This window comes from Oncorhynchus nerka, linkage group LG7, assembly GCF_034236695.1.
Source record: "Oncorhynchus nerka isolate Pitt River linkage group LG7, Oner_Uvic_2.0, whole genome shotgun sequence".
In the NCBI taxonomy this organism is placed as follows: domain Eukaryota; kingdom Metazoa; phylum Chordata; class Actinopteri; order Salmoniformes; family Salmonidae; genus Oncorhynchus; species Oncorhynchus nerka.
This window is the reverse complement of record NC_088402.1, coordinates 45,893,101-45,920,710: the sequence shown is the minus strand read 5'-3', so window position 1 is coordinate 45,920,710 and position 27,610 is coordinate 45,893,101. Positions and strand designations below refer to the sequence as shown.

The window sequence follows — 27,610 nt, the reverse complement described above, 5'->3', positions numbered from 1 at the left end:
CCAATTGTCATACTCGAGCAAAAGTAAAAATACCTTAATAGAAAATTACTCAAGTAAAAGTTAGTCACCCAGTAAAATCATACTTGAGTAAAAGCAAAAGAGGCACTGAGTTTGAAGGTAGGCCTTGAAATACATCCACAGGTACACCTCCAATTGACTCAAATGTCAATTTGCCTATCAGAAACTTCTAAAGCCATGACATCATTTTCTGGAATTTTCCAAGCTGTTTAAAGGCACAGTCAACTTAGTATATGTAAACCTCTGACCCACTGGAGTTGTGATACAGTGAATTATAAGTGAAATAATCTGTCTGTAAACAATTGCTGCTAGAGTTACTTGTGTCATGCATAAATTAGGTGTCCTAACCGACTTTCCAAAACTAGTTTAACAAGAAATTTGTGGAGTGGTTGAAAAATGAGTTTCAATGACTCCAACCTAAGTGTATGTAAACTTCCGACTTCAACTGTAGGTATTCCTCTTGTCCAGGGCAGTGTGCAGTGGGTTGGCGATGCATCGTCTGTGGACCTATTGGGTCAGTACGCAAATTGAAGTGGGTCTAGGGTGACAGGTAAGGTGGAGGTGATATGATCCTTGACTAGTCTCTCGAAGCACTTCATGATGACAAAAGTGAGTGCTACGGGCGATAGTCGTTTAGTTCGGTTAACTTTGCCTTCTTGGGTACAAAAACAATGGTGGCCATCTTGAAGCATGTGGGGACAGCAGACTGGGATAGGGAGAGATAATGACCAGCCAGCTGGTCTGTGCATGCTCTGAGGATGCGGCTAGGGATGCCGTCTGGGCTGGCCGCCTAGCGAGGGTTAACACGTTTAAATGTCTTACATCAGCCACAGAGAAGGAGAGACCACAGTCCTTGATCGTGGGCCGCGTTGTTGGCACTGTATTATCCTCAAAGCGGGCAGAGGTGTTTAGATTGTCTGGAAGCAAGACTCCTGTGTCCGTGATGTGGCTGGTTTTTCTTTTGTAGTCTGTGATGGTCTGTAGACCCTGCCACATACTGAGCCGTTGAATTGCGGCTCCACTGTCTCTATACTGACATTTTGCTTGTTTGATTGCCTTGAAGAGGGAATAACTACATTGTTTGTATTAGGCAATATTCAAAGTCACCTCTCCATGGTTAAATGCGGGGTTTGCGCTTTCAGTTCTGAGTGAATGCCACCATCTCTCCACGGTTTCTGGTTAGGGTAGGTTAATAGTCACAGTAGGTACATCTATACACTTCCTTATAAACTCACTCACCGAATCAGAGTAGAAGTGTATATTATTCTGAAGCTACCCGGAACATGTCCCAGTCCTCATGATAAAAACAATCTTGAAGCGTGGATTCCGATTGGACAGACCAGCGTTGAATAGTCCTTGTCACGGGTACATCTTGTTTGAGTTTCTGCCTTTAGGAAGGGAGCAGCAAAATGGAGTTGTGGTCAGATTTGCCGAAAGGAGGTCAAGGGGAGGGCCTTGTATGCATCGCGGAATTTAGAGTAGCGGTGATCCAGTGTTTTTCCAGAGCGAGTGGTACAGTCATTATGCTGATAAAAATGTACGTAGCCCTGTTCTCAAATTTGCTTTGTTAATATCCCCAGCTACAATAAATGCAGCCTCCGGATATACGGTTTCCAGTTTGCATAAAGTTCATTTGAGGGCCGTCGTGTTATCGGCTTGAAGGGGGATATACACGGCTGTGACAATAACCGAGAAGTCCTTTGGGAGATTATAAGGTCGGCATTTGATTGTGAGGAACTCTAGGTCAGGTGAACAAAAGGACTCAAGTTCCTGTATGTTGTTACAATTACACTATGAGTCATTAATCATGAAACATACCCCCACGCCCTTTTTCTTCCCGGAGAGATGTTTATACCTGTCGTCGCAACGCACAAAGAATCCAGGTGGCTGTACCGACTCTGACAGCATATCCCGAGAGAGCCATGTTTCCATGAAACAGAGTTTGTTACAATCCCTGATGTCTCTGGAAAGCAACCCTTGCCCTAATTTTGTCTACCTTGTTATCTAGAGACTGGATATTAGCAAGTAAAATACTCGGAAGTGATGGGTGGTGTGCGCTCCTCTGAAGTCTGACTAGAAGGCCGCTCTGTCTTCCTCTTTCCGGTGGCAGGTAGCCTAGTGGTTAGAGCATTGGGCCAGTAACCGAAGGGTTGCTAGATCGAATCCCCAAGCTGACAAGATAAAAATCTGCCGTTCTACCACTGAACAAGGCAGTTAACCCACTGTTCCTAGGCCATCATTGTAAATAATAATTTGTTCTTAACGGACTTGCCTCGTTAATTAAAACATTTGGGTCAGCCTCTGGAATCTGTTCAAATGCCCTGGGTGTTTCGGACAAAGGATCTGCTTCGGGAAAGTCATAGTGCTGGTAAGTTGACGTTGCTCTGATATCCAATAGTTCTTCCTGGCAGTATGTAATAATGCTTAAGATTTTCTGGGCTAACAATGTAAGAAACAACTCTGCTCCGGTCATTAGACAATTTGAACAAACTGGACTAGGATAGCATCATATCTGTTTTTAGTGGGTTTAGCATACCCCCATGTTTAATTCCAAAAAAGCCACAAATATTTTTTTTTTTTTTGAAGAGGACGAGTACAAAAACAATTAAATTTACTACTTCAGAGTTTAGTGCCTTCCCCCACTCTGTGTGGGCTGCTGGTCAGTCCCCCAGGTTCCAGCCAGAGGGCGCCAGAATAGAGCACATTATTACAGAGCACATATCAGTGCAAAGGGAACAGTTGAGAAAAAGGCAAATTGAACAGATTTTTTATTTTTAAGAAAAATTAGAAACACCTGCCATGACAGTAATATGAAAACTGATATTTTTCACGCCGTTATTTGGTCTACGTTGAGGCCTCTAGCAGAGACCAAATTACAAATAAAAACAGATCGGACAAAGTTACTGCATTGGTTCACATGCAACCCCAAAGACTAGTACACACATCGGATATGACCATGTCGTCACTACTTGTAGCTATGCCAACACCATCCAAACAGCACTGATATCACAACTTCCATGTCCAGTGAAAAAAAATATATTAAAAAAAATGGTTGATTCAATGTATAAAAACAAAAAGTCCATTGACAGAACCTAGACATAATATAGTTTTTTTTCGTTCATTGGTTGATTCTCCTGCATTCCAAGATCGACAGACGCGTGTTTTGGGCAAATGTTCAGGCTGTATATCTACACTTTTCTGTGGCGCCATTCATTTGCTCTCTGGAGGTGTCGGAGGGAGGACAGTCAAGTACATTGAGGGGCGGTTTGGATCACTTTTGGATTCATCTGCTCTGGGTCAGAACCAGGGGTATGTGTGGTGACCACGCTCTCACCAGGGGTCAGTCAGTCAGTCAGTGTCAGTGCGAGGGGCCCTTGCCGGTCAGTCACAAAGTATGAGGTAGTGTGTTGGTGTCAGTGCTTTGCTGGTCGGCAGGCCGGATGTCTGGGGGGGGTTCATGTGGAGTGGACATTTGTCATGTAGGGGGAAATCAGTTTTTCAGTCCAAAAGAGTCACTAAAAGTGCTTCATGTAAGTGTGTGTTTATGTATTTAATAAAGAGATTTAATTAGGCATTGTAAAAAGCTTGTCAGATAAGGTTGGGTGAGTAGCTGGTGGGTAGACAAGGGCTGGGTTTCCCAAAAGCATTTGGGTTTCCCATTTACATCATCTTTTGTCCATTGAGTTTCAATGGAATTAAGATGATCTTAGCGCTACGATTATTTTGGGAAACCCAGCCCAAAGCCATTCCGAGAGAGATCAGAGCAGTCAATGCCTCTTCCCCTGCACCCCTTCCTCCCTCCCAGTCTATTCTCCTCCGCCTTCCATTCCTCAGCCCTCGTTGGCAGCCACCAGCTGGCCCAAGCCCTGGCGGACATACACAGCTTGGATCTCCTTGGTCTTGAGGCAGAAGTCGCAGGCCCAGACAGCAGAGCTCTCTCGGGTCAGCAGACCGTAGGCTGGCTCCGTCAGGCCCGTGCAGTCACGGTGGAACCAGCGCTGGCACGACGCCTCACACAAGATGGCATCCTGGTCGTCGTGCACCTCCGACAGGCAGAAGCCGCAGGGGAACACCATGCCCGGGCCGCCCAGCTTCCCTGGACCGGAGCCTGGGCCGGTGGAGGGGTTAGCGGGGCCGGGGGGCAGCGGAGACTGAGTGTTGGGGGTAGAGTTGGAAGGGGGGTTGGGGTTGCTGCCGGGGTGTTACCCCACTGCTGTTGTTGGTCATGTTGTTCTGGGCAGAGTTGGGGGGAGCGTTTGGCATGGAGCCTCCACCAGGGGTGTTGTTCTGCTGGTTGTAAAGGGTGGATCCAAGGGAAGAATTCGGCGGAGTTGACTGCTGTTGGGATGGGTTACTGGAGGGGGCGTTGGCAGAGTTGGGCCCCTGCAGCTGATTGGGTGGCGGCTGCAGGGGCTGGGAGCCGTTGAGTGGGCCGGTGGGGGAGGAGTTGGGGTTGGACTGGGGCGGAGCTGAGGGGGGGCTGGCCGGGCGTGTTGGGCTGCTGGTCAGGGAAGCCTCCTCCAGGCTGGGAAGGGCCAGAGTTGGGGGGCCCGGGGGGAGTGTTGTTGGGACCCGGTGGACCAGATGTGTTTAAGTTAGGCTGCTGCTGCGGAGGCCCAGTCTGGGGCCCACCTCCGCCAAAGTTCTTCCCCCTCATCGTTCCCTGGGCCCGGGGGGCTGAGGCCTGGGTATGGGCCATCCTGTGAGGGAGGGAACTGTCCTTGAGGGGGTAAACCTGGAATCCCTCCCATGTTTCCTCCTGGGCCAACGCCCATGCCCCCCATCATGTTCATCCCACCAGGCATGCCCCCCATGGGGTTCATGGGGCCATGAGGGGGTCCCCTAGGTCCTCCGCCACCGGGCAAAGGGGGGCTGTTGAAGGGGTGCCCACCCTGTCCGTGCGGTTGCTGCGGGGGCATCCCAAACCGAGGGTGCGGTGGCCCTCCTCCAGGACCCCCCATACCACCAGGGGACAGCATAGGGTTGAACCCCGGTCCCGGGTGCATGGGCGGACTGAAATTGGGGGGCATGTTAAATTGCGAAGGACCCCCGGGTCCTGGGAAACCTCCTCCGCCACCTCCACCCCCAAAGCCAGGCATCCCCCCAAAGCCCAGCTGGTGGTGCGGTCCTGAATTGGGTGGTCCTGGGCCAAAGGGCGGTCTCCGTCCTGGTCCTCCAGGGCCTCCCCCAGGGCCCCCCATGAAGCCCATGCCCCCGGGGCCTATCCTGCCTCCATAAGGCCCCCCTCCTCCACCTGCCCCGGGGCTCGGGAGGAATGGACCCCCTCCTGGAACTCCAGCCCCACCAGGTCGGGACGGCAGCGATGGGGGGCCAAAGTCATCATCAAAAGGGTTGGAGGCAACCAGGTGGTCCACCATGGGGGTAGGAGGGGGCGCAAACTCAGAGAGGTGGGAGAACGCGGCACCGGCCCCCTGAAACACACGATCAGGAGAGAGAGGAGATAATGGATTTTTGAGATTGAACAACATGAGTTTGATAAGATCAGAGAAGCTACAGGTAGTATAGAATGATTGAATAGTCAACTAGTGAAACCACTGATCGATGTAACAAGTCGTCAACTATGTTACAACGTAAAATGTTAACTTGAGGTGTTTAGACCATGCTTAAATGTGCAACCATCATAACAAGACCAGTAAAAGGACAAGTAAAACCTTCTCGCAGAAGAGGCCACCAGTCAAACACGTCAAATGTTTACATTATGGAGCAATGTGTTGAAGGCAGTAGTTACCTGAGCGTTGGATTTTCTCTTCCTCTTTTCTGGACTCTTCATCTGTCCACCTAAAGAGGGGAAGAGGGAGAAGAGCAGGGACATGAGACAATCTAGCCTTATCTTTCCAGTTTACAGATGAACATACATGATCTATTTTTATACCAACACCTGTAACCCACATAGCTCATGCTAATACTTCTACTGTACATTACATTTTAGTTACTGTTTATACACGCCGCATATTTAGAGTGCATTCAAAGTATTCAGACCCCTTCACCGTTTCCACATTGTTTCAGCCCTATCCTAAAATGAAAAATTATAATAATTCAAATCATTCTACACACAATCCCCCAATAGGACAAAGCAAAAATAGTTTTTTTTAGAAATGTTTGCACATTTATTAAAAATAAACTGAAATATCACATTTACATAAATATTCAATCCCTTTACTCAGTACTTTGTTGAAGCACCTTTGGCAGCGATTACAGCTTTGAGTCTTCTTGGGTATGATGCTACAAGCTTGGCACACCTGTATTTGGGGAGTTTCTCCCATTCTTCTCTGCAGATCCTATCAGGTTGGATGGGGAGCGTTGCTGCACAGCTATTTTCAGGTTTCTCCAGAGATGTTCGATCGGGTTCAAGTCCGGGCTCTAGCTGGGCCACTCAAGGACCTTCGGAGACTTGTCCCAAAGCCACTCCTGCGTTGTCTTGTTTGCTTAGGGTCATTGTCCTGTTGGAAGGGGAACCTATACCCCAGTTTGAGATCCTGCGCACTCTGGAGCAGGTTTTCGTCAAGGATCTCTGTACTTTGCTCCGTTCATCTTTCCCTCGATCCGGACTAGTCCCCCAGTCCCTGCTGCTGAAAAATATCCCCACAGCAAGACGCTGCCGCCACCATAATTCACTGTAGGGGTGGTGCCAGGTGTCCTCCAAATGTGATGCTTGGTATTCAGGCCAAATCGTTCAATATTGGTTTCATCAGACCAGATAATCTTGTTTCTCATGGTCTGAGTCCTTTAGGTGCCTTTTGACAAACTCCAAGTGGGTTGTTGTGCCTTTTACTGAGAGGCTTCCAACTACCATAAAATGCCTGTTTGGTGGAGTGCTGCAGAGATGGTTGTCCTTCTGGAAGGTTCTTCCATCTCCACAGCTGTGTCAGAGTGACCATAGGGTTCTTGGTCACCTCCCTGCAAATGCCCTTCTCCCCCGATTGCTCAGTTTGGCCAGGCAGCCAGCTCTAGGAAGAGTCTTGGTGGTTCTAAACTTCTGGAGGCCACGGTGTTCTTGGGGACCTTCAATGCTGCAGACATTTGTTGGTACCCTTCCCCAGATCTGTGCCTCGACACAATGCTGTCTCTGAGCTCTACGGACAATTCGTTCGACCTCATGGCTTGGATTTTGCTCTGACATTTACTGTCAACGGTGGGACCTTATATAGACAGGTGTGTACCTTTCCAAATTATTGAATTTACCACAGGTCGACTCCAATCATGTTGTAGAAACATCTCAAGGATGATCAATGGAACCAGGACTTCCGGCACCGACAGAGATGGCCGCCTCGCTTCGCGTTCCTAGGAAACTATGCATTTTTTAAAAGAAATTACGTGTTATTTCTTACATTAGTACCCCAGGTCATCTTAAGTTTCATTACATACAGTCGAGAAGAACTACTGAATATAAGATCAGCGTCAACTCACCATCAGTACGACCAAGAATATGATTTTCACGACGCGGATCCTGTGTTCTGCCTTTCAACCAGGACAACGGAATGGATCCCATGCGGCGACCCAAAAAAACGACTCCGTAAAAGAGGGAAACGAGGCGGTCTTCTGGTCAGACTCCGGAGACGGGCACATCGTGCACCACTCCCTAGCATTCTTCTCGCCAATGTCCAGTCTCTTGACAACAAGGTTGATGAAATCCGAGCAAGGGTAGCATTCCAGAGGGACATCAGAGACTGTAACGTTCTTTGCTTCACGGAAACATGGCTCACTGGAGAGACGCTATCGGCGGCGGTGCAGCCAGCGGGTTTCTCCACGCATCGCGCCGACAGAAACAAACATCTTTCTGGTAAGAAGAGGGGCGGGGGCGTATGCCTTATGGCTAACGAGACATGGTGTGATCAAAGAAACATACAGGAACTCAAATCCTTCTGTTCACCTGATTTAGAATTCCTCACAATCAAATGTCGACCGCATTATCTACCAAGAGAATTCTCTTCGATTATAATCACAGCCGTATATATTCCCCCCCAAGCGGACACATCGATGGCTCTGAACAAACTTTATTTGACTCTTTGCAAACTGGAATCCATACATCCTGAGGCTGCATTCATTGTAGCTGGGGATTTTAACAAGGCTAATCTGAAAACAAGACTCCCTAAATTTTATCAGCATATCGATTGCGCAACCAGGGATCATTGTTAATCTAACTTCCGCGACGCATACAAGGCCCTGCCCCGCCCTCCTTTCGGAAAAGCTGACCACGACTCCATTTGGTTGATCCCTGCCTACAGACAAAAACTAAAACAAGATGCTCCCACGCTGAGGTCTGTCCAACGCTGGTCCGACCAAGCTGATTCCACACTCCAAGACTGCTTCCATCACGTGGACTGGGATATGTTTCGTATTGCGTCAGATAACAACATTGACGAATACGCTGATTCGGTGTGCGAGTTCATTAGAACGTGCGTTGAAGATATCGTTCCCATAGCAACGATTAAAACATTCCCTAACCAGAAACCGTGGATTGATGGCAGCATTCGTGTGAAACTGAAAGCGCGAACCACTGCTTTTAATCAGGGCAAGGTGACTGGTAACATGACCGAATACAAACAGTGCAGCTATTCCCTCCGCAAGGCTATCAAACAAGCTAAGCGTCAGTATAGAGACAAAGTAGAATCTCAATTCAACGGCTCAGACACAAGAGGTATGTGGCAGGGTCTACAGTCAATCACGGACTACAAGAAGAAAACCAGCCCAGTCACGGACCAGGATGTCTTGCTCCCAGGCAGACTAAATAACTTTTTTGCCCGCTTTGAGGACAATACAGTGCCACTGACACGGCCTGCAACGAAAACATGCGGACTCTCCTTCACTGCAGCCGAGGTGAGTAAGACATTTAAACGTGTTAACCCTCGCAAGGCTGCAGGCCCAGACGGCATCCCCAGCCGCGCCCTCAGAGCATGCGCAGACCAGCTGGCCGGTGTGGTTACGGACATATTCAATCAATCCCTATACCAGTCTGCTGTTCCCACATGCTTCAAGAGGGCCACCATTGTTCCTGTTCCCAAGAAAGCTAAGGTAACTGAGCTAAACGACTACCGCCCCGTAGCACTCACTTCCGTCATCATGAAGTGCTTTGAGAGACTAGTCAAGGACCATATCACCTCCACCCTCACCGACAACCTTGACCCTCTCCAATTTGCCTACCGCCCACACAGATCCACGGACCACGTATTTGCCATTGCACTGCCCTTACCCACCTGGATAAAAGGAATGCATGTGAGGATGCTGTTCATTGCCTACAGCTCGGCCTTCAACATCATAGTACCCAATAAGCACATGACAAAGCTCACAGCTCTGAACTCCTCCCTATGCAACTGGGTCCTGGAGTTCCTGACACTCCACCCCCAGGTGGTGAACATTACCTACTCGACACAAATTCTCAACATGGGGTGCCTGTCATGCCAAATAGTGTCCCCCTGCCAAAAAAAGTACCCCCCCCCGGTCACAAAGGGATTCGATGACTTTTAGATTTTGTTGCTAGGGCTGTTGCTAGAACTTGCAAAATCTGACCGGATTACATAATGAACCAAAGCGTCCATTGCTATGCTGGTTCTATTTTACCGCGTAGCAGTCACGAAGGAAGGATGCAGGCAGTTGTAGTTCTATTTCACTGCATAAGCGTTCGCTCTGTTCGCGCAAAATTATTAGCTCAGAATTGCTTTCCAAGGATGGTGTTGATGGTGACAACCTGCTGCTTCAGAGGACTGAAAAGACTGGAAAGAACACTTTCTTTACCATACATTTGTCTTTATACGTACATTTTGTTAAATCGGAAGAAATAATTGAAGAGTTTTTAGATTGACGTTGCTAGCTAATGTACATATTTACCTCAGCCTGCCTAGCCAGCTACAGTATCTTGCTGGCTAGCCAGCCAGCCAGTTTTACTTAGCAAACGTTAGCTAGCTAGCAAGCAAGCTACTGTAACTTTTGTAGCTTTCTGTTTGTATGTTGCTGGCACTTCAATGGCATCCTCGAGGAGATTTTATTTTCTTTCCAACCAGGCGAAGTACTACGAAGGCACCATTGATCTTGACAAGAGGCGCAACATTCAGAGAATTTCACAATTCAGGGTAACGTTAAGCACTTAACTTCTATTAGATAACTGGACGGATTGAGCTATGTACAACCATTTTTTCAACAACTGTTTTCCATCTAGCTAGTTGGTCATCTATATGTTGCTAGCTTTACATATAGTTCAGTGGAGGCTGCTGAGGGGAGGACGGCACATAATACTGTCTGGAATGGAGTAAATTTAATGGTATCAAACGTGGTTTCCATTCAATTGACTCAATTCCAGCCATTATTATGAGCCGTACTCCCCTCAGCAGCCTCCACTGACGTATAACTATGTCTATCATATTGAGGTATCTAGTGTCGTGTCTTTACTATCATTAAACTGAAGACTTATAATTTCTATCAAAGATTCTCTGTAATTAATATTACGCGATTAAACTGAATAACCATGTAACCATAATTAACTAGGAAGTCAGGGCACCAAGGAAAATATTCAGATTAAAGTTATAATTTCCCAATATAACCTTTCAGATATTTTCATATCTGATCAGTCTTCTGATTAATGAATTATTTATTTTACCTCACGTTAGTCTCATTCCAAACGTTGTAAATTGTACGAACCCAGTCTTCACTATGAGTCATCCATACATCAACTGTCTTAAATCATTTATTTATTACAAACTAAGTAATTCACAGAAATGCATAAACAAAACAACAAAGTAAATATGGTTACAAGAAATGATAGAATGTGCCCTAGTGGGCTAAATCGGCATGGCAGCTTGTTAGACAAAAGGGAAGTGGGAAAACGTTGTTCGGACCTCAAGTTCTGTGAGGTGGAAGAAATTCCTTTGTTCTCTATGAAACTTCACTCTCTCTCTATACTGTGTTGCCATGAGGCAGGGTCTTCCCTATGAATTTACGACCTCACTGACCACAGCAGTCTGGTTGTAGAAACAGAGTGGGGGATGGTGCTCACTGTACCCAAAGAGGGCAACGTCATGACACTAGCTATAAATGAAACCTGATCAATCAACTGGATAGGTGGAAGCAATTATGGTAATTCCAAATGCCCTTAACTAGGTGTCTTTGCTAGACAGAGTGAAAAAGGATGAATGTGAGAGAGGAGGGAAGAGAGTGGAAGACTGACCGAGAGATTGAGAGCGAGAAGCCAGAGCAGTGCAAATGCTACCCCTTCCCTGGTCAACTGCCCGGCACCCTGCACAGCAACCCGCCCAAGCCCCCACCACTTCTTCACCCAAATCCAGATAGCTGATGTTCTGAAAGAGCTTCAAAATCTGGACCCCTACAAATCAGCCGGGCTAGACAATCTGGACCATCTCCTTCTAAAATGATCTGCCAAAATTGTTGCAACCCCTATTACTAGCCTATTCAACCTCTCTTTCGTATCGTCTGAGATTCCCATAGATCGGAAAGCTGCCGAGGTCAACCTCCTCTTCAAAGGGGGTGACACTCCAGACCTATATCTAGCCTACCCTGTCTTTCTAAGGTCTTCGAAAGCCAAGTTAACAAACAGAACCGACCATTTCAAATCCCACCGTACCTTCTCCGCAATGCAATCTGGATTCAGAGCTGGTCATGGGTGCACCTCAGCCACGCTCACGGTCCTAAACGATATCATAATCGCCATCGATAAGAGACATTACTATGCAGCTGTATTCATCGACCTGGCCAAGGCTTTCGACTCTGTCAATCACCACATTCTTATTGGCAGTCTCGACAGCCTTGGTTTCTCAAATAATTGCCTCGCCTGGTTTACCAACTACTTCTCTGATAGAGTTCGGTGTGTCAAATCGGAGGGCCTGTTGTCCGAACGTCTGGCAGTCTCTATGGGGGTGCCACAGGGTTCAATTCTCAGGCCGACTGTCTTCTCTGTATACATCAATGATGTCACTCTTGCTGCTGGTGATTCTCTGGTCCACCGCTACGCAGACAACACAATTCTGTATACTTCTGGCCCCTCTTTGGACACTGTGTTAACTAACCTCCAAACGAGCTTCAATGGCATACAACTCTCCTTCCGTGGCCTGCAATTGCTCTTAAATACAAGTAAAACTAAATGCATGCTATTCAACCGATACCTGCCCGCCTGTCCAGCATCTCTACTCTGGACGGCTCTGAGTTAGAATACGTGGACTACCTCAAATACCTAGGTGTCTGGTTAGACTGTTAGCTCTCCCTTCCAGAATCACATTAACCTCTTGTGACGAGGGGGCAGTATTTTCATTTTTGGAAAACGTTCCCATAGTAAACGGGATATTTTGTCAGGACAAGATGCTAGAATATGCATATAATTGACAGCTTAGGATAGAAAACACTAAAGTTTCCAAAAATGTAAAAATATTGTCTGTGAGTATAACAGAACTGATATTGCAGGCGAAAGCCTGAGAAAAATCCAATCCAGAAGTGCCTCATGTTTTGAAAGCGCTGCGTTCCAATGCGTCCCTATTGAGCAGTGAATGGGCTATCAACCAGATTACTTTTTCTCCGTATTCCCCAAGGTGTCCACAGAGTTTTACGCATTTATGTTGAAGAATACCCGTAAGCGGCTACATTTGCGCAAGTGGTCACCTGATGCTCTCAGAGTGATTCTCGCGTATAATACAGGAGGTAACCATTATTCCAATCGTTCCTACTGAAAAACCAATTGTCCCGGTGGATATATTATCGAATAGATATTTGAAAAACACCTTGAGGATTGATTATCAACAACGTTTGCCATGTTTGTCGATATTATGGAGCTAATTTGGAATATTTTTCGGCGTTTTCGTGAGTGCAATTTTCGGGCGATTTCTCAGCCAAACGTGAAGAACAAACGGAGCTATTTCGCCTACAAAAATAATATTTTGGGAAAAAATGAACATTGGCTATCTAACTGGGAGTCTCGTGAGTGAAAACATCCAAAACTCATCAAAGGTAAACGATTTCATTTGATTGCTTTTCTGATTTACGTGCCCAAGTTACCTGCTGCTAGCTGGACAAAATGCTATGCTAGGCTATCGATAAACTTATACAAATGCTTGTCTAGCTTTGGCTGTAAAGCATATTTTGAAAATCTGAGATGACAGGGTGATTAACAAAAGGCTAAGCTGTGTCTCAATATATTTCACTTGTGATTTTCATGAATAGGAATATTTATGTCCGTTGCATTATGCTAATTAGTGTCAGTCGATGATTATGCTCCCTCATGCGGGATGGGGAGTCACTAGAGGTTAACAAAAGGCTAAGCTGTGTTTCAAAATATTGCACTTGTGATTTCATGAATATGAATATTTTCTAGTAATATTATTTGACTGTTGCGCTATGCTATTCAGCGGTTGCAGACGGAAATGATCCCGGAAATGATCCCGCTACAGGGATTGGTACACATAAACCGAACAAGTTCCACAGACATATGACTAACAGAAATGGAATAATGTCTCCCTGAACAAGGGGGAATGGGTCCAAATCAAAAGTAACAGTCAGTATCTGGTGTGGCCACCAGCTGCATTAAGTACTGCAGTGCATCTCCTCCTCATGGACTGCACCAGATTTGCCAGATCTTGCGGTGAGATGTTACCCCAATCTTCCACCAAGGCACCTGCAAGTTCCAGGATATATCTGGGGGAGAATCGCCCTCACCCTCATCCTCTGATCCAACAGGTCCCAGATGTGCTCAATGGGATTGAGATCCGGGCTCTTCGCTAACCATGGCAGAACACTGACATTCCTGTCTTGCAGGAAATCACGCACAGAACGAGCAGTATGGCTGGTGGCATTGTCATGCTGGAGGGTCATGTCAGGATGAGCCTGCAGGAAGGGTACCACGTGAGGGTGGAGGATGTCTTCCCCGTAACGATGATGCTGTGACACGCCACCCCAGACCATGACGGACCCTCCACCTCCAAAGTGATCCAGCTCCAGAGTACAGGCCTCTGAGAAACGCTCATTCCTTCGACGATAAACGCGAACACGACCATCACCCCTGGACTCGTCAGTGAAGAGCACTCTTTACCAGTCCGGCCTGGTCCAGCGACTGTTGGGTTTGTGCCCATAGGCGACGTTGTTGCCGGTGATGTCTGGGGAGGACCTGCCTTACAACTGGCCTACAAACCCTAAGTCCAACCTCTCTCTGCCTATTGCAGACAGTCTGAGCACTGATGGAGGGATTGTGCGTTCCTGGTTTAACTCGGGCAGTTGTTGCCATCCTGTACCTGTCCCACAGGTGAGCTGTTCAGATGTACCGACCCTGTGCAGGTGTTGTTACACGTGGTCTGCCACTGCGAGGACGATCAGCTGTCCGTCCTGTCTCCCTGTAGCGCTGTCAGTCGTCTCAGTACAGACACTGCTATTTATTGCCTTGGCCACATCTGTAGTCCTCATGCCTCCTTGCAGCATGCCTAAGGCACATTCACGCAGATGATTAGGGACCCTGGGCATCTTTCTTTTGGTGTTTTTCAGAGTCAGTAAAAAGGCCTCTTTGGTGTCCTAAGTTTTCATAACTGTGACCTTAATTGCCTACCATCTGTAAGCTGGTAGTGTCTTAACTTCTTGCGTCGAGCCAACCCGGATCCGGGATCATGACTACAGCCTCAAGCCCATTACCACAACGCAACGTTAACTATTCATGAAAATCGCAAATGAAATGAAATCAATATGCTAGCTCTCATGCTTAGCCTTTTGTTAACAACACTGTCATCTCAGATTTTCAAAAATATGCTTCTCTACCATAGCAAAACTAGCATTTAGCATTAGCATTTAGCGTTAGCATCACCAGGCAACATTTTCACAAAAACCAGCAAAAACATTCAATAAATCATTTACCTTTGAAGAACTTCGGATGTTTTCAATGAGGAGACTCTCAGTTAGATAGCAAATGTTCAGTTTTCCTGAAAGATTTTGTGCAGGAGAAATCGGTCCTTCGATGCTTCTCCCTCTGTATCGCATGGTAAAATGAGTGCCACTGAGAATTGCGCACCAATTTAGACACCTGGCAAATGTAGTCTCTTATGGCCAATCTTCCAATGATATGCCTACAAATACGTCACAATGCTGCAGACATCTTGGACGAACGGCAGAGAGCATAAGCTCGTTCACAGCACATTCACAGCCATATAAGGAGACGATAGTAAAACAGAGCTTCAAAAATTCAGCTCATTTCCTGTTTGAGGTTACATCTTGGTTTCGCCTGTAGCATCATTTCTGGGGCACTCACAGATAATATCTTTGCAGTTTTGAAAACGTCAGAGTGTTTTCATTCCAAAGCTGCCAATTATATGCATAGTCGAGCATCTTTTCGTGACAAAATATTGCGCTTAAAACGGGCACGTTTTTTTATCCAATAATGACATAGCGCCCCCATAGGTTGAAGAGGTTAACGACCGTTCCACAGGTGCATGTTCATTAATTGTTTATGGTTCATTGAACAAGCATGGGAAACGGTGTTTTAACAGGTTAACCTGTTATGGCTGCAATCCCGACATCGGGATCGATATGACAACTACCAGTGAAAATAGAGGGCGCCAAATTCAAACCACAGAAATCTCATAAATACAATTCCTAAAACATACATGTGTCATATCATTTTAAAGCTATTCTCGTTGTTAATCCTACCAAAGTGTCCGATTTCAAATAGGCTTTTCAGCGAAAGCACTACACTACACATAAACGATTATGTTAGGTCTCCACCAAACCACAATATGCACAGTCATTTTCCAGCTAAATATAGCATTCACAAAAATAAAGACTAAATTAAATCACTAACCCTGAATTATCTTCATCAGATGACACTCATAGGACTTCATGTTACAACACATGCATGTTTTGTGTGATAAAGTTCATATTTATATTTAAAAAATTTAGTTTAAATTGGCTATTTCGATTCACTAGTTCCAAAAACATCAAGTGATTTTGCATAGCCACATTGTTTCAACAGAAATACTCATCATAACTGTATATGATAATACAAGTTATACACATGGAATTATAGATATACCTCTCCTTAATGCAACAGCTGTGTCAGATTTCAAAAAAGTTTACGGAAAAAGAAACCCATGCAATAATCTGAGACGGCACTCAGAACAGCAGCCAAATTAGCCTCCATGTTGGAGTCAACAGAAACCAGAAAATACATGATAAATGTTTCCTTACCTTTGATGAACTTCATTAGAATGCAATCTTAGAAATCCCGGGTCCACAATAAATGCTTGATTTGTTCCAAAATGTCCGTTATTTATGTGCGTTCGGTAAACAATTCCAAAGTCACAAAGCGCGTCCACTATAAAGTGACGAAATGTCCAAAAGTTACGTAACAGTCAGTAGAAACATGTCAAACAATGTACTGAATCAATCTTTAGAATGTTGTTTACATACATCTTGAATAACGTTCCAAACGGAGAATTAGAATGACTTCAGATGAGCTCTGTGAACGAGCCTGGTGAAAGCATGGTCCACTCATGGCTGTGGTGACTATTTCTGTGTCAATCGACCCCCCTTCACATTAGTCATCAGACAAAGTTCTATTGACTGCTGACATCTAGTGGAAGGCGTAGGAAGTGAAAACTCATCCATATCTCGCTGTAATTTCAATGAGACCTTGGTTGAAAATCTGCCACCTCCAGAAAAAAAAAAGTTTTGGGGTTTTAGCCTGCTATATGAGTTCTGTTATACTCACAGACATAATTAAAAAAGTTTTAGAAACTTCAGTGTTTTCTATCCAATATTAATATATATATAATAATATGCAAATATTAGCAACTATGACTGAGGAGCAGGCCGTTTGATATGGGCACCTTTTCATCCAAGCTACTCAATACTGCCCCTGCAGCCATAAAAAGTTAAACGCTTTACAATGAAGATCTGTGAAGTTATTTGGATTTTTACAAATGATCTTTGAGATGTGAAAAAGGGAAGTTTCTTAATTTGCTAAGTTTAGTACCAGTCAAAAGTTTGGAGACCTACTCATTTGAGGGTTTTTCTTTATTTTTACTATTTTATTTATTGTAGAATAATAGTGAAGACATCAAAGCTATAAAATAACACATGGATTCACATAGTAACCAAAAGTTTTAAACAAATCAAAATATATTTTATATTTAAGATTCTTCAAAGTAGCCACAGTTTGCCTTGATGACAGCTTTGCACAATCTCAGCATTTTCTCAACCAACATTCCCCCAAACCCCCTCAACAGTTATACTCTGCCTCCACCCCAATGGACATGTATTTATTCATCACAGCAACAGTTGTATTATATATCGTGCTATTTCTATTTTTTATTACCATTTCCATGATTTAATTTCACTTAGTCCTGCATGTTGGAGCTTGAAGCCTAAGATTGTCACTGTACCCTGAAATGACACCTGCAACCATGTACATATGAAACACTGAATCTCAATGTGAAAACATTAAAACACACAGCACTTGTCGTACTGTTTTAGAAACATCAGCGAGAAATGAAAATGTAATACAATTACTACACTATTTTATAGGGTTAGTGTTCCCACATGGCCATATGGGGCCGACCGGCTCGATTCAGTCTTGTAGCAAAATTTGAAATTGTGTTTTATTTTTTAGATTGGATTAAAGAGACTCAGAGCTAGAAAATTGTATATAATACACTAACAGTACAGTTGCGGAACAATTAAAGTAATTCTGCTTTGGAAGTTGATAAACTTGTAACCTCACTTGAGAAAATGTGTCTTGAATGTTTGGTACAACTACTCAAGAGTAGGGTTGCAAAGGGCCGGAAACTTTCCGGTGATTTACTATAATTTTTTCCGGAAATCTTCCACGGTAAATAAAGCCTGTGAATTTAGCTTAAATTCATCAAAAAAGTTAACTTATAACAGTGAACCTTTTTGTGGGATACACATAAGGCAAATCTAGGTCTGGTGGAATATTTTGGTTAAACTATCCCCAAGTCAATGGAATTGCAACCCTTCTGCATGCACAGTGCATTCTTCCATCACATGTGCAGTGCACTCTTCCATCATATGTACAGCTGATTCTCAAGATCTTGCACACTAATGAGATGCTATTGAGCCCCACACTCCTACACTGTCTGAGCCCACACTACTACACTGTCTGAGCCAAGGACTACATGCTTTCTGGCTTTGATTACAATACTGTGTGGGGTGAATATATTTTATATGAGGACATGCATAATTTTTTTGTTAACTGGTAAATAGTAGCCTACAGCAAAGTGTGTTTAACTCTTTTGGGATAGGGGGCAGCATTTTCACTTTTGGATGAATAGCATGCCCAGAGTGAACTGCATCCTACTCTGTCCCAGATGCTAATATATGCATATTATTAGTAGTATTGGAAAGAAAACAATGAAGTTTCTAAAACTGATTGAATGATGTCTGTGAGTATAACAGAACTCATATGGGGCGGCAGGGTAGCCTAGTGGTTAGAGTGTTGGACTAGTAACCGGAAGGTTGCGCGTTCAAACCCCCGAGCTGACAAGGTACAAATCTGTCGTTCTGCCCCTGAACAGGCAGTTAACCCACTGTTCCAAGGCCGTCATTGAAAATAAGAATATGTTCTTAACCGACTTGCCTGGTTAAAAAAAAAATCTTTGGCTGGGAAAATGGCTGTGTTTTTTTGACTTGGCTATGACCTAACAATCATATGCTGTGCTTTCACTGTAAAGTATTTTTGAAATCGGACACGATGTTTATCTTTCATTTGCTGTATTGGACTTGTTAACCTCTAGTGACACACCATCCCGGATAGCCAATGTTCCTTTTTTCCCAAAATATTATTTTTGTAGGCGAAATAGCGCCGTTTGTTCTTCACGTTTGGCTGAGAAATCGACCGGAAATTTTGGTCACGACCACGCCGAAAAATATTCCAAATTAGCTCCATAATATCGACAGAAACATGGCAAACGTTGTTTATAATCAATCCTCAAGGTGTTTTTCAAATATCTATTCGATAATATATCCACCGGGACAATTGGTTTTTCAGTAGGACCGATTGGAAAAATGGCTACCTCTGTATTTTACACGAGAATCACTCAGAGCCATCAGGTGACCACTTACGCAATGTAGCCGCTTACGGGTATTCTTCAACATAAAGGCGTAAAACTACGTCACAATGCTGTAGACACCTTGGGGAATACGTAGAAAAAGTAATCTGGTTGATAAGCCCATTCACTGCTCAATGCATTGGAACGCAGAGCTTTCAAAACATGAGGCACTCCGGATTGGATTTTTCTCAGGCTTTTGCCTGCTTTTGCCAGTTCTGTTATACTCACAGACAATATTTTTACAGTTTTTGAAACTTTAGTGTTTTCTATCCTAAACTGTCAATTATATGCATATTCTAGCATCTTGTCCTGACAAAATATCCCGTTTACTTTGGGAACGTCATTTTTCCCTAGGCCAAGAGGTTAATGTGTGAAAGTTAATGTGTGAAAAATATTTTTGAATTTCGCGCGCTGCCTTTTCAGCGGAATGTTGTCGAGGGGTTCCGCTAGCGGAACGCCTGCCCTAGAAAGGTTCAATAATTTCTAACTTGTTAACAATTTCTGCTAGTTAGTTTTTGCTACCATTTGGGTTTTATCTTGTTTGAGCCTGCTAACAGAGGATTGTTAATTCACCTGTTTCCTTACATGTTTCATTTTAAAACATTTATCTTACAAAAGGAGTCGTTTAATCTAAATCCTTAACTATTTATCTGTAGATGGAATGTTTTTTTAAAAACTTGTTTTTCTAATCTTTAAAGGAAAATGCCACGGGCACTATCTGATGTGTGGAGACATTTCACTGCAGCTAATGTAGAAGGAAAATCTGGATACATTTGCAAATACCGTTTCAAATCATTTGAAGAATGCAACAAAGATGCAGAATCATCTGGCCAAGTGCATAAAGTTCCCTCAGTGATCACAACAAGCAACCTCTGACAAAGGTCCCTCTACTTCTATTCGAGGTGAAAATTATGAATCAGACACCTTATAGCAACAGTTCATGGTTCTCCTGGAATCAGAAGTTTGACTCAATGGAGGAATGTAGCCAGAAATATGCTGATGAATGTCTTGCTCAAAATGTATGCAACTTATTCAAAAACTCTTATGCTCACAGGCAATGTGTATTGGAAGAGATTTCTGAATGTTCTTCGCCCAGCATAAAACCCCTCCAACCAGACATGCTTTATCTACTAATTTGCTGGATGCAGAGTTCAGAGTTCAAGTGAAGGTCAAACAAATCAGAGAGAAAGCAGACTATTGCAATCATCTCTGATGGGTAATCGAATGTTCTTGGGAAAGGAATAATTAAATACATCTCCACCCCTCAACCAGTACTCTACAAAAGCACAGACACAAGGGACAACAGACACAGTGGTCTCTACATTGCAGATGAGCTGAAGGCAGTCATCAATGACCTTGGACCACAGAAGGTATTTGCATTGGTGACAGACAATGCTGCAAACATGAAGGCTGCATGGTCCAAAGTGGAGGAGTTGTGCATTGAATCTGCTCATCAAGGACATCATGGCAATGAAAACAATGGATACACTATACAAGAGAGCCAGGGAAATGGTTAGGTATGTGAAGGGTCATCAAGTTATAGCAGCAATCTACCTCACCAAGCAAAGTGAGAAGAATAAGAGCACCACATTGAAGCTGCCCAGCAATACCCGTTAGGGTGGTGTTGTCATCATGTTTGACAGTCTCCTGGAGGGGAAGGAGTCTCTCCAAGAAAATGGCCATATCACATTCTGTTGATATGGACAGCCCCATCAAGAGGATCCTCCTGGATGATGTATTTTGGGAGAGAGTGGTAAGCAGCCTGAAACCTATAGTAGTAGACATTGCACAGATTGAGGGAGACAATGCCATCCTGTCTGATGTTCAGACTCTGCTTGCAGATGTATTTAAGAAATCTATACTGCTGTTGGTAAAATTATGATTAAATGACTGAACAAATCATTTTAAATGGAACTGTAACTAAATAAACTTATACTCTGTTTTATTATATCTGATTAACAATATGAGTTCATACGATGGGATTGTGTGACACGGACAAGGAGTAATTGAAGTTAATGAACACCATTCCAACTAGGAAGAAACGAATGGGTTGTGGACTGTGTAAACACATAAGGTCGTTAACCTATGGTTGAACCTACAGAACTGAGCTCTGGGTTTTTTAGACAGTGAGTGCATTCCTAAGTTTTCTGTTAATTAGAACTGTCAGCTCAGTGGTGATCGATAATGTTGAGGGGTCAAAAGTTACCTTAGTAAGTTAGAATGAACTTTTCACCTCACTTCGTCCCGGTCGAGAGGAGGGGATTCTGTTAAAACCTCTTAAAAATCGGGTGAATTTTTTCAACTTTTTGTTTAAAAAAAATCGCGTCCTGCTACTCAGGCCAGGAATATAGTATATGCATATGATTAGTATGTGTGGATAGAAAACACTCTGAAGTTTCTAAAACTGGTTAGATCATGTCTGTGACTATAACAGAACGTGTGTAGCAGGCAAAACCCCAAGGAAAACTGTTCACCAAAAAATATATATATATCCCTCCGCCAGTTGTCTGTATTGTCTATGGCAAGGGAAAATAGAGTTGAAGTTAATCCTTGGTGAAATGAAGAATAGGCACTTCCTGTCATCGGATACACCGGAGGAAGTTATGAAAGAGAGAATATCGACCATTATTTCAAGACCTGCTGCCATTGAATACAGATCGCCCCGTGATCAATTTGATCGATTATTAATGTTTACTAATACCTAAAGTTGGATTACAAAAGTAGTTTGAAGTGTTTTGTCAAAGTTTATAGGCAACTTTTTTAATAAAAAAAAAATGACGTTGCGTTTTGGAAAGCTGTTTTTTCCTGGATCAGACGGGCTTCATAAATGGACATTTTGGGTATACATGGACGGATTTAATTTAAAAAAAGACCCAATTGTGATGTTTATGGGACATATAGGAGTGCCAACAAAGAAGCTCGTCAAAGGTAATGAATGTTATATATTTTATTTCTGCGTTTTGTGTAGCGCCGGCTACGCTAATTCTTTTGTTTACGTCCCCTTCATGTATTTCGGGGGGTTGCATGCTATCAGATAATAGCTTCTCATGCTTTCGCCGAAAAGCATTTTAGAAATCTGACATGTTGGCTAGATTCACAACGAGTGTAGCTTTAATTGAGTACCCTGCATAGTTTTAGCGTACTATTAGCATTTGGCGTTGCGCATTTGCATTTCCTGTTGGCTAAGTGAGACGCTAGCGTCTCACCTTGCTCTAAGAGGGTAAAGCAATGAAATGACGTCATGATTTGTATATAAACTGTTGCTCGTGGTGAAGTGGGAGCGCGCTCCAAGAATAAATTCTGTTACCTATTATTGAAAAGACTGGTCTCCGTCTATTTTATGCAAAAAAGAATCTTACAAATTCTCATAAAATAGATTAAGGGTTTTCAATTAATGAAAGCACATTGGCATAATTAAATTACAGTAACAACTGCCCTGCCCACTTCACTGTTGCTCCAAAACTGCTTTCATGTATTTCTGAAATACATCAAAGCCTGACGACTTCAGCCTGAAGCCCATACACGCCGCAGCGTACATGTTGGACCCCTAGAATGCTGGAAAGAGAATCCTGTCTGTTGCTGAGATCAATAAGGCCTATGGTGTCATCACTATTGTGTCTCTCCACCTTGGCCTGGATGAGGGCAAGGTTCTTGGCAGTCTGGCGAAGTACACTTCCAAGCAAGGGCTTTGGGATGGAGATGCAATATGGCAGTCGTGCCAACATCTCATCAGCCACCTGGTGGAAGGGACTTTGTGGATCTGAGGCTCCATCATCCTCCAAATCCCACCAACACCAGCCGCCTCAGAGCGCAACTTGTCCTTGTTTGGGAACACACACACCAAAGCATACAACAGGCTGACCAATACAAGGGTTGAAAAATTGGCGGCCATCCGGGCAAATTTGGCGCTTTTTGAGTCTGACAATGAGCCATCCTCAACACGGTTGGAAAGTGACAGTGAAGATGAGAACTAAGTCTGATGTTCAAGTGGTGGACATTGATGAGGTCCAGGGAGAAGACATGGAAGCCTGAGAGGAAGACAACTAAAGCTTTAGGTTTCTAGACTATCATTTTAGAGATGCGATGGATCATTGGGGATCATTCAATATTCCCTTTGTTGTTGTTCAGTAAAATCATCCCACGTGAAGAGTCAACTCATTTTATTAGAGTTCAATTCGTAACTAAATAGTTTTTTTTATTTCTATTGGAAGGATTTAATAACATTGCAATTATGTCTCCATATGATATGGTAAATATATCCAATGCAAAAAACATTTACATTTAAATGGTATTAATATTAATTTGCATACATTGCCATTAATTCCCATATATTACCGATAATTCCCATATATTCCCCAAAATGTGCAACACTACTCAACAGCCCTTCTTTATCTACACCCATTCAGCATCGTTCACACCATCTAAAGCCTTAGCCCCACCCATCTCTTTAAGGATTCACGTGTGAGGCCTTGTACTAAATAACCAAAGATTTCAAGACTAAAGGCTGATTTATACTATGGGTGTGTTTGTAAATTTAATCTGGAGTGTCAGAGTGTGCTCAGAGTGCGCTCTGGGCGTTCATAAACTCAGAGCTTTGTCAGATTGTCCGTTCGTAAACTCAGTGGTTTGCTCTAGGAGTGTTGAGTGCACACTGGACGCTCTGGCCAGGGAGTAGGGTTGATCCGAGCGTCCCAACCTAACAGCAGCAGTCAAGCACCCAAGCTAACTGGCTAACGTTGGCTAGCTACTTCCAGACACAAATGAGAGAACAGCTCACTGACCATTTTACTCACCCTAGCAGAGCTGGTTAGGCTGTTTTTATGTTATTCAGGGCATTGGTGACTGCAACTGTGCTGCTGGCAACAATTTAGTTACGCTTTTTTGCCAACTTTAACTGACACCGGCCATATTCAACTGGTGTTGAGCAGACCGTATTTGCCAGCTACGTCTATCGACAGTTGTCGCAGTGACATCATCCCAACGGATAACATTAAGCAAATGGCTCTGAGATACAAATAACTGCACAGTACACTAACTAGCTAACAGTACACTAACTTCAAATGAAAACGACTGACAAAATGTGAAACGTGTAATATCTGAAAATGTAGCTAGCTAGACTATCTTACCTGTATACATGGATGGACGCTTCACCCTCTCTGTCATGGATACCATGGTTTCCCTTAGTTTGAAGATGTTATCTGGAGACAGGTGTTTTATACAACAGCCTTCTGTTGTATAAATGTTCTCTTTTCGACTCGTTCTGCATATTTGCAATCAAACGCCTGAATTCTCCTGAGCTATCCTACACTAATTCCACTGATTTCAAAACTCGGTCCTCCAGAAACTGGAGAGCAACACAGTTCTACTACGTGACATCTTTCAAAAAAGCTGCGTTAGTAAGGATTACCTACACATACTGACCAGCTCACGTTATAGACAGAAGCGTGCTACATGGCAGACAAATCCAAACTCATCTCTCCGCATGTCCAACCCACTGACTATCTCAGCCAATCATGGCTAGCAGGAAGGTTGCTTGCTTTTTCTGTGGCTAAACCAACTAGGCTCGTCATTTAACAATTTGATTCATATTTACAGATGGCATACAAGTGTTAATTAAGGCACATGACATTTCCAAGAAGGCATTTCTGCCAAAAAAAACATTTAGATTAAAAAAATGTACGTTCAAATGGCTCTTCTGTGAAGTAATGACATAAATCTAGTTTCCTGAAACGAGTCACATATCTCCATGTTACAGCGCTTGTTTACGGAAGACATAGGCCGTCACTTGTGCTAATTAGCCATCTAGCATGCTCCAAACACCCGTGTGTAAGCTAATTGGGGAGGAAGTGCAGATTTGTGCAAAACTGCTACAGTAAGTGTCTTTTTTATTATTTCTCGGTGACATGAAAGATAAATATGTTTAGAAAACGATGACTGACGTCTCTAAAGGTCATGAACAGTCAAAATTATGTTTCTCATTAAATGTGATGATATTCAGATGAAACCAGATCAAAGTATATGACCAAAGTATGAAACATGACTTTTGCATCTACATTGATAAAGTTTGATCATAAATTGTTGGTCCCCTCCCACATGGATTCACAGGGCGGGATTATTGAGGGGATAGGGGGATGTCACCCTAACTCATTTTAATACACCAATGGTAACATATTCTCTTACCCAATTGAAATAAGTACCACCTTATAACCAACATCGGGGAGAAGGCATGTTTGCGGAGGGGCGTGATTTATATAGCTAGATGGCTACTCTACTAGAGCCCAAATTGGGACTGTAGGCTGTCAGCAAATACAATTAAAAGTTTACACTTCATCTATGGCAAAGATACTTACATGTCTTCCCTTTCATCTGCGTCTGGTGTTAGCTAGTTATTGGCTAGTTAGTTCTTGAGCCAGCATGGAACAAGAAGATGTGGGGGGGTCAAAACTCTGACAGTTGTCATGTCAACACATCCATCAGTGCTGCTGTGAACTGCATCACAAGAGACATGCCAATCGGGAGATGAATAAATAAATAGAAATTACACCATTGATGGAACTTCAATATTGTTTGAGTTGCTTTGTGTATCACCAAATTTGCTTGAGATGATTTTACCGCAACACTGCATCCAAGTTTATTGACATATGCATTTCAAAGACATGTCAGTAAAGGCGACCTCATGAATATAAGCTCCCTGCCTACTCAGCCTGTATTTTCAAACTTCCTGCTAGTAAGCCATGAGAGAAAGTCATTTTTAAAATGTTGATAATTTCTACCCCTCAAAAATATTATTGGTGATATTTCAGTTACTCAAAAGGCTATTATACATGGGAATCTGAATGACTGTTTGGGACCTTTAAAAAACACAGCATCACAATTGGTCCCATGTGGCTCAGTTGGTAGAGCATGGCACATGCAATGCCAGGGTTGTGGATTTGATTCCCACGGGGAACCAGTACAAAGGAATATGTATGCACTCACAACTCTAAGTCACTCTGGATAAGAGCGTCTGCTAAATGACTAAATTGTAGTTTACATGGAGGCGAATTTGATGGTTGAAAACACTACATATATATATGGATTTTCAAGAGCTACACCCGCTATAATATCTGAACTGTGTATGTACCGATAAACTTAGATTTAATTTGAGTGTTGAACAGCCACAACAAATCACCAAGCAGAGGGACAGGTTTGGTTGATTATGAGACACAGAGGGACATAATGGACAAATCATGAGAACGTAGAAATGAAATTAATACAAGGCAGGCTAATACCAACATGAATAGCAGGTCAAACTACATGACAGAACAACTGTCTTACTAGTCCTGTAGACACGTGGATTTGCATCAGTGGTAACTAATGGTTAGTTCTGATCTAAGACAGACGGGGGTGGATGAATGAATTATCATATACCTACCTTTGCCTCGCTTTCCTTGGCCTTGTCCCGCCAGTAGTCTCCCCGATTCGGCAGCCATTAATATGACTGTCGGTGCGGTGACATTTCACCGTTCATATCATGTAAGAATTTTTTTAAATGACGAAAAGGCTTGATAATTTGTACCTGAGCAATACTCGCAAGTAGAGTCATACACGGTATTTGGATATGAGGACGGTTTCTATAGATAGATAGGTAGTGTGTATCCCCTTGCGATTCCCAACTCGTTTTACAGCTAGATATCTTGCGCACAACGCTTTGACTGTCACGGAGTTCGGTGGCCAACAACTGTGGCTAGCCAGGGTTAGTTTCAGCAGCCACCTTGCAAAAGATGAAGAGCCGGGCTGAATGAAACTGTGGATAATGTTTGCCAGAATGAAAGTTGCATAACACTAACTTCCTCGCTCTAAAAATAATACAACTTAGTTACAGATGAGTAAAGTTAGCAATTAAGATAGTTGGCTAGCTAGCTGGATAGCAAAGTTAGCTATCACATTTGGGTAACGTTAGTCGCTAGCTAGTTACTATGTGATAGATAACATGTAGATTATGATTTATAATAATTCAATTTGGTTAATTGACCAGTTTCGCCTTCATAGCAAGCGGTATAAAATAACCGGTCTCTAGTAAAATGTTAGCTACTTGAGTTAGTTAGCTACGAAAAGCTAGCTAGCTTGCTAGCATTATTGGGAAGCAAACTATACCCTTTCTCCGGCGTTGCTTGCTCTGCAGTCCGTTAATATGAACCTCCGGTGTGTCATTGCCGATATACCAGTCCTCACATGGTATATGCTTTATGTTGTGATACACCTTAAAATAATAATTCATACAAAAACGCAAATTTTGCCATATTAATCATGGCCTCTACTGTCGCCGCCGGACAAAGAGGGCCAGGCAGGAGACGCGCACCCGGGAACATTACAACTCAGAGGGAAAGTAGGGGTGTCCTAAAACGAGATTTCTAAATCAGTCACTCGCTGCATCTAGGTTGATAATAAACGTTATTACACTTCATATAATACTTCTAGCTGTAGTTTTACCGATTCATTTTGTGCAAGAAATGGCACACATTGTTTACTTAATTTGTGAATTACCTCAC

The 27,610-nt window shown here is 43.5% G+C and overlaps 1 protein-coding gene across 1 annotated transcript; it reads right to left on the bottom strand.

Annotated features, from left to right (window-relative positions):
- Positions 1-2,769: 2,769 nt before the first annotated feature.
- LOC115131790 (pygopus homolog 2-like) lies at positions 2,770-27,308 on the bottom strand. Its single transcript, XM_029663778.2, is given in 6 exon segments — positions 2,770-4,218; positions 4,220-4,497; positions 4,499-4,672; positions 4,674-5,450; positions 5,768-5,817; positions 26,494-27,308. Coding segments are annotated over 6 exon segments (1,707 nt in total). The 5' UTR covers positions 26,552-27,308; the 3' UTR covers positions 2,770-3,848.
- Positions 27,309-27,610: the final 302 nt, after the last annotated feature.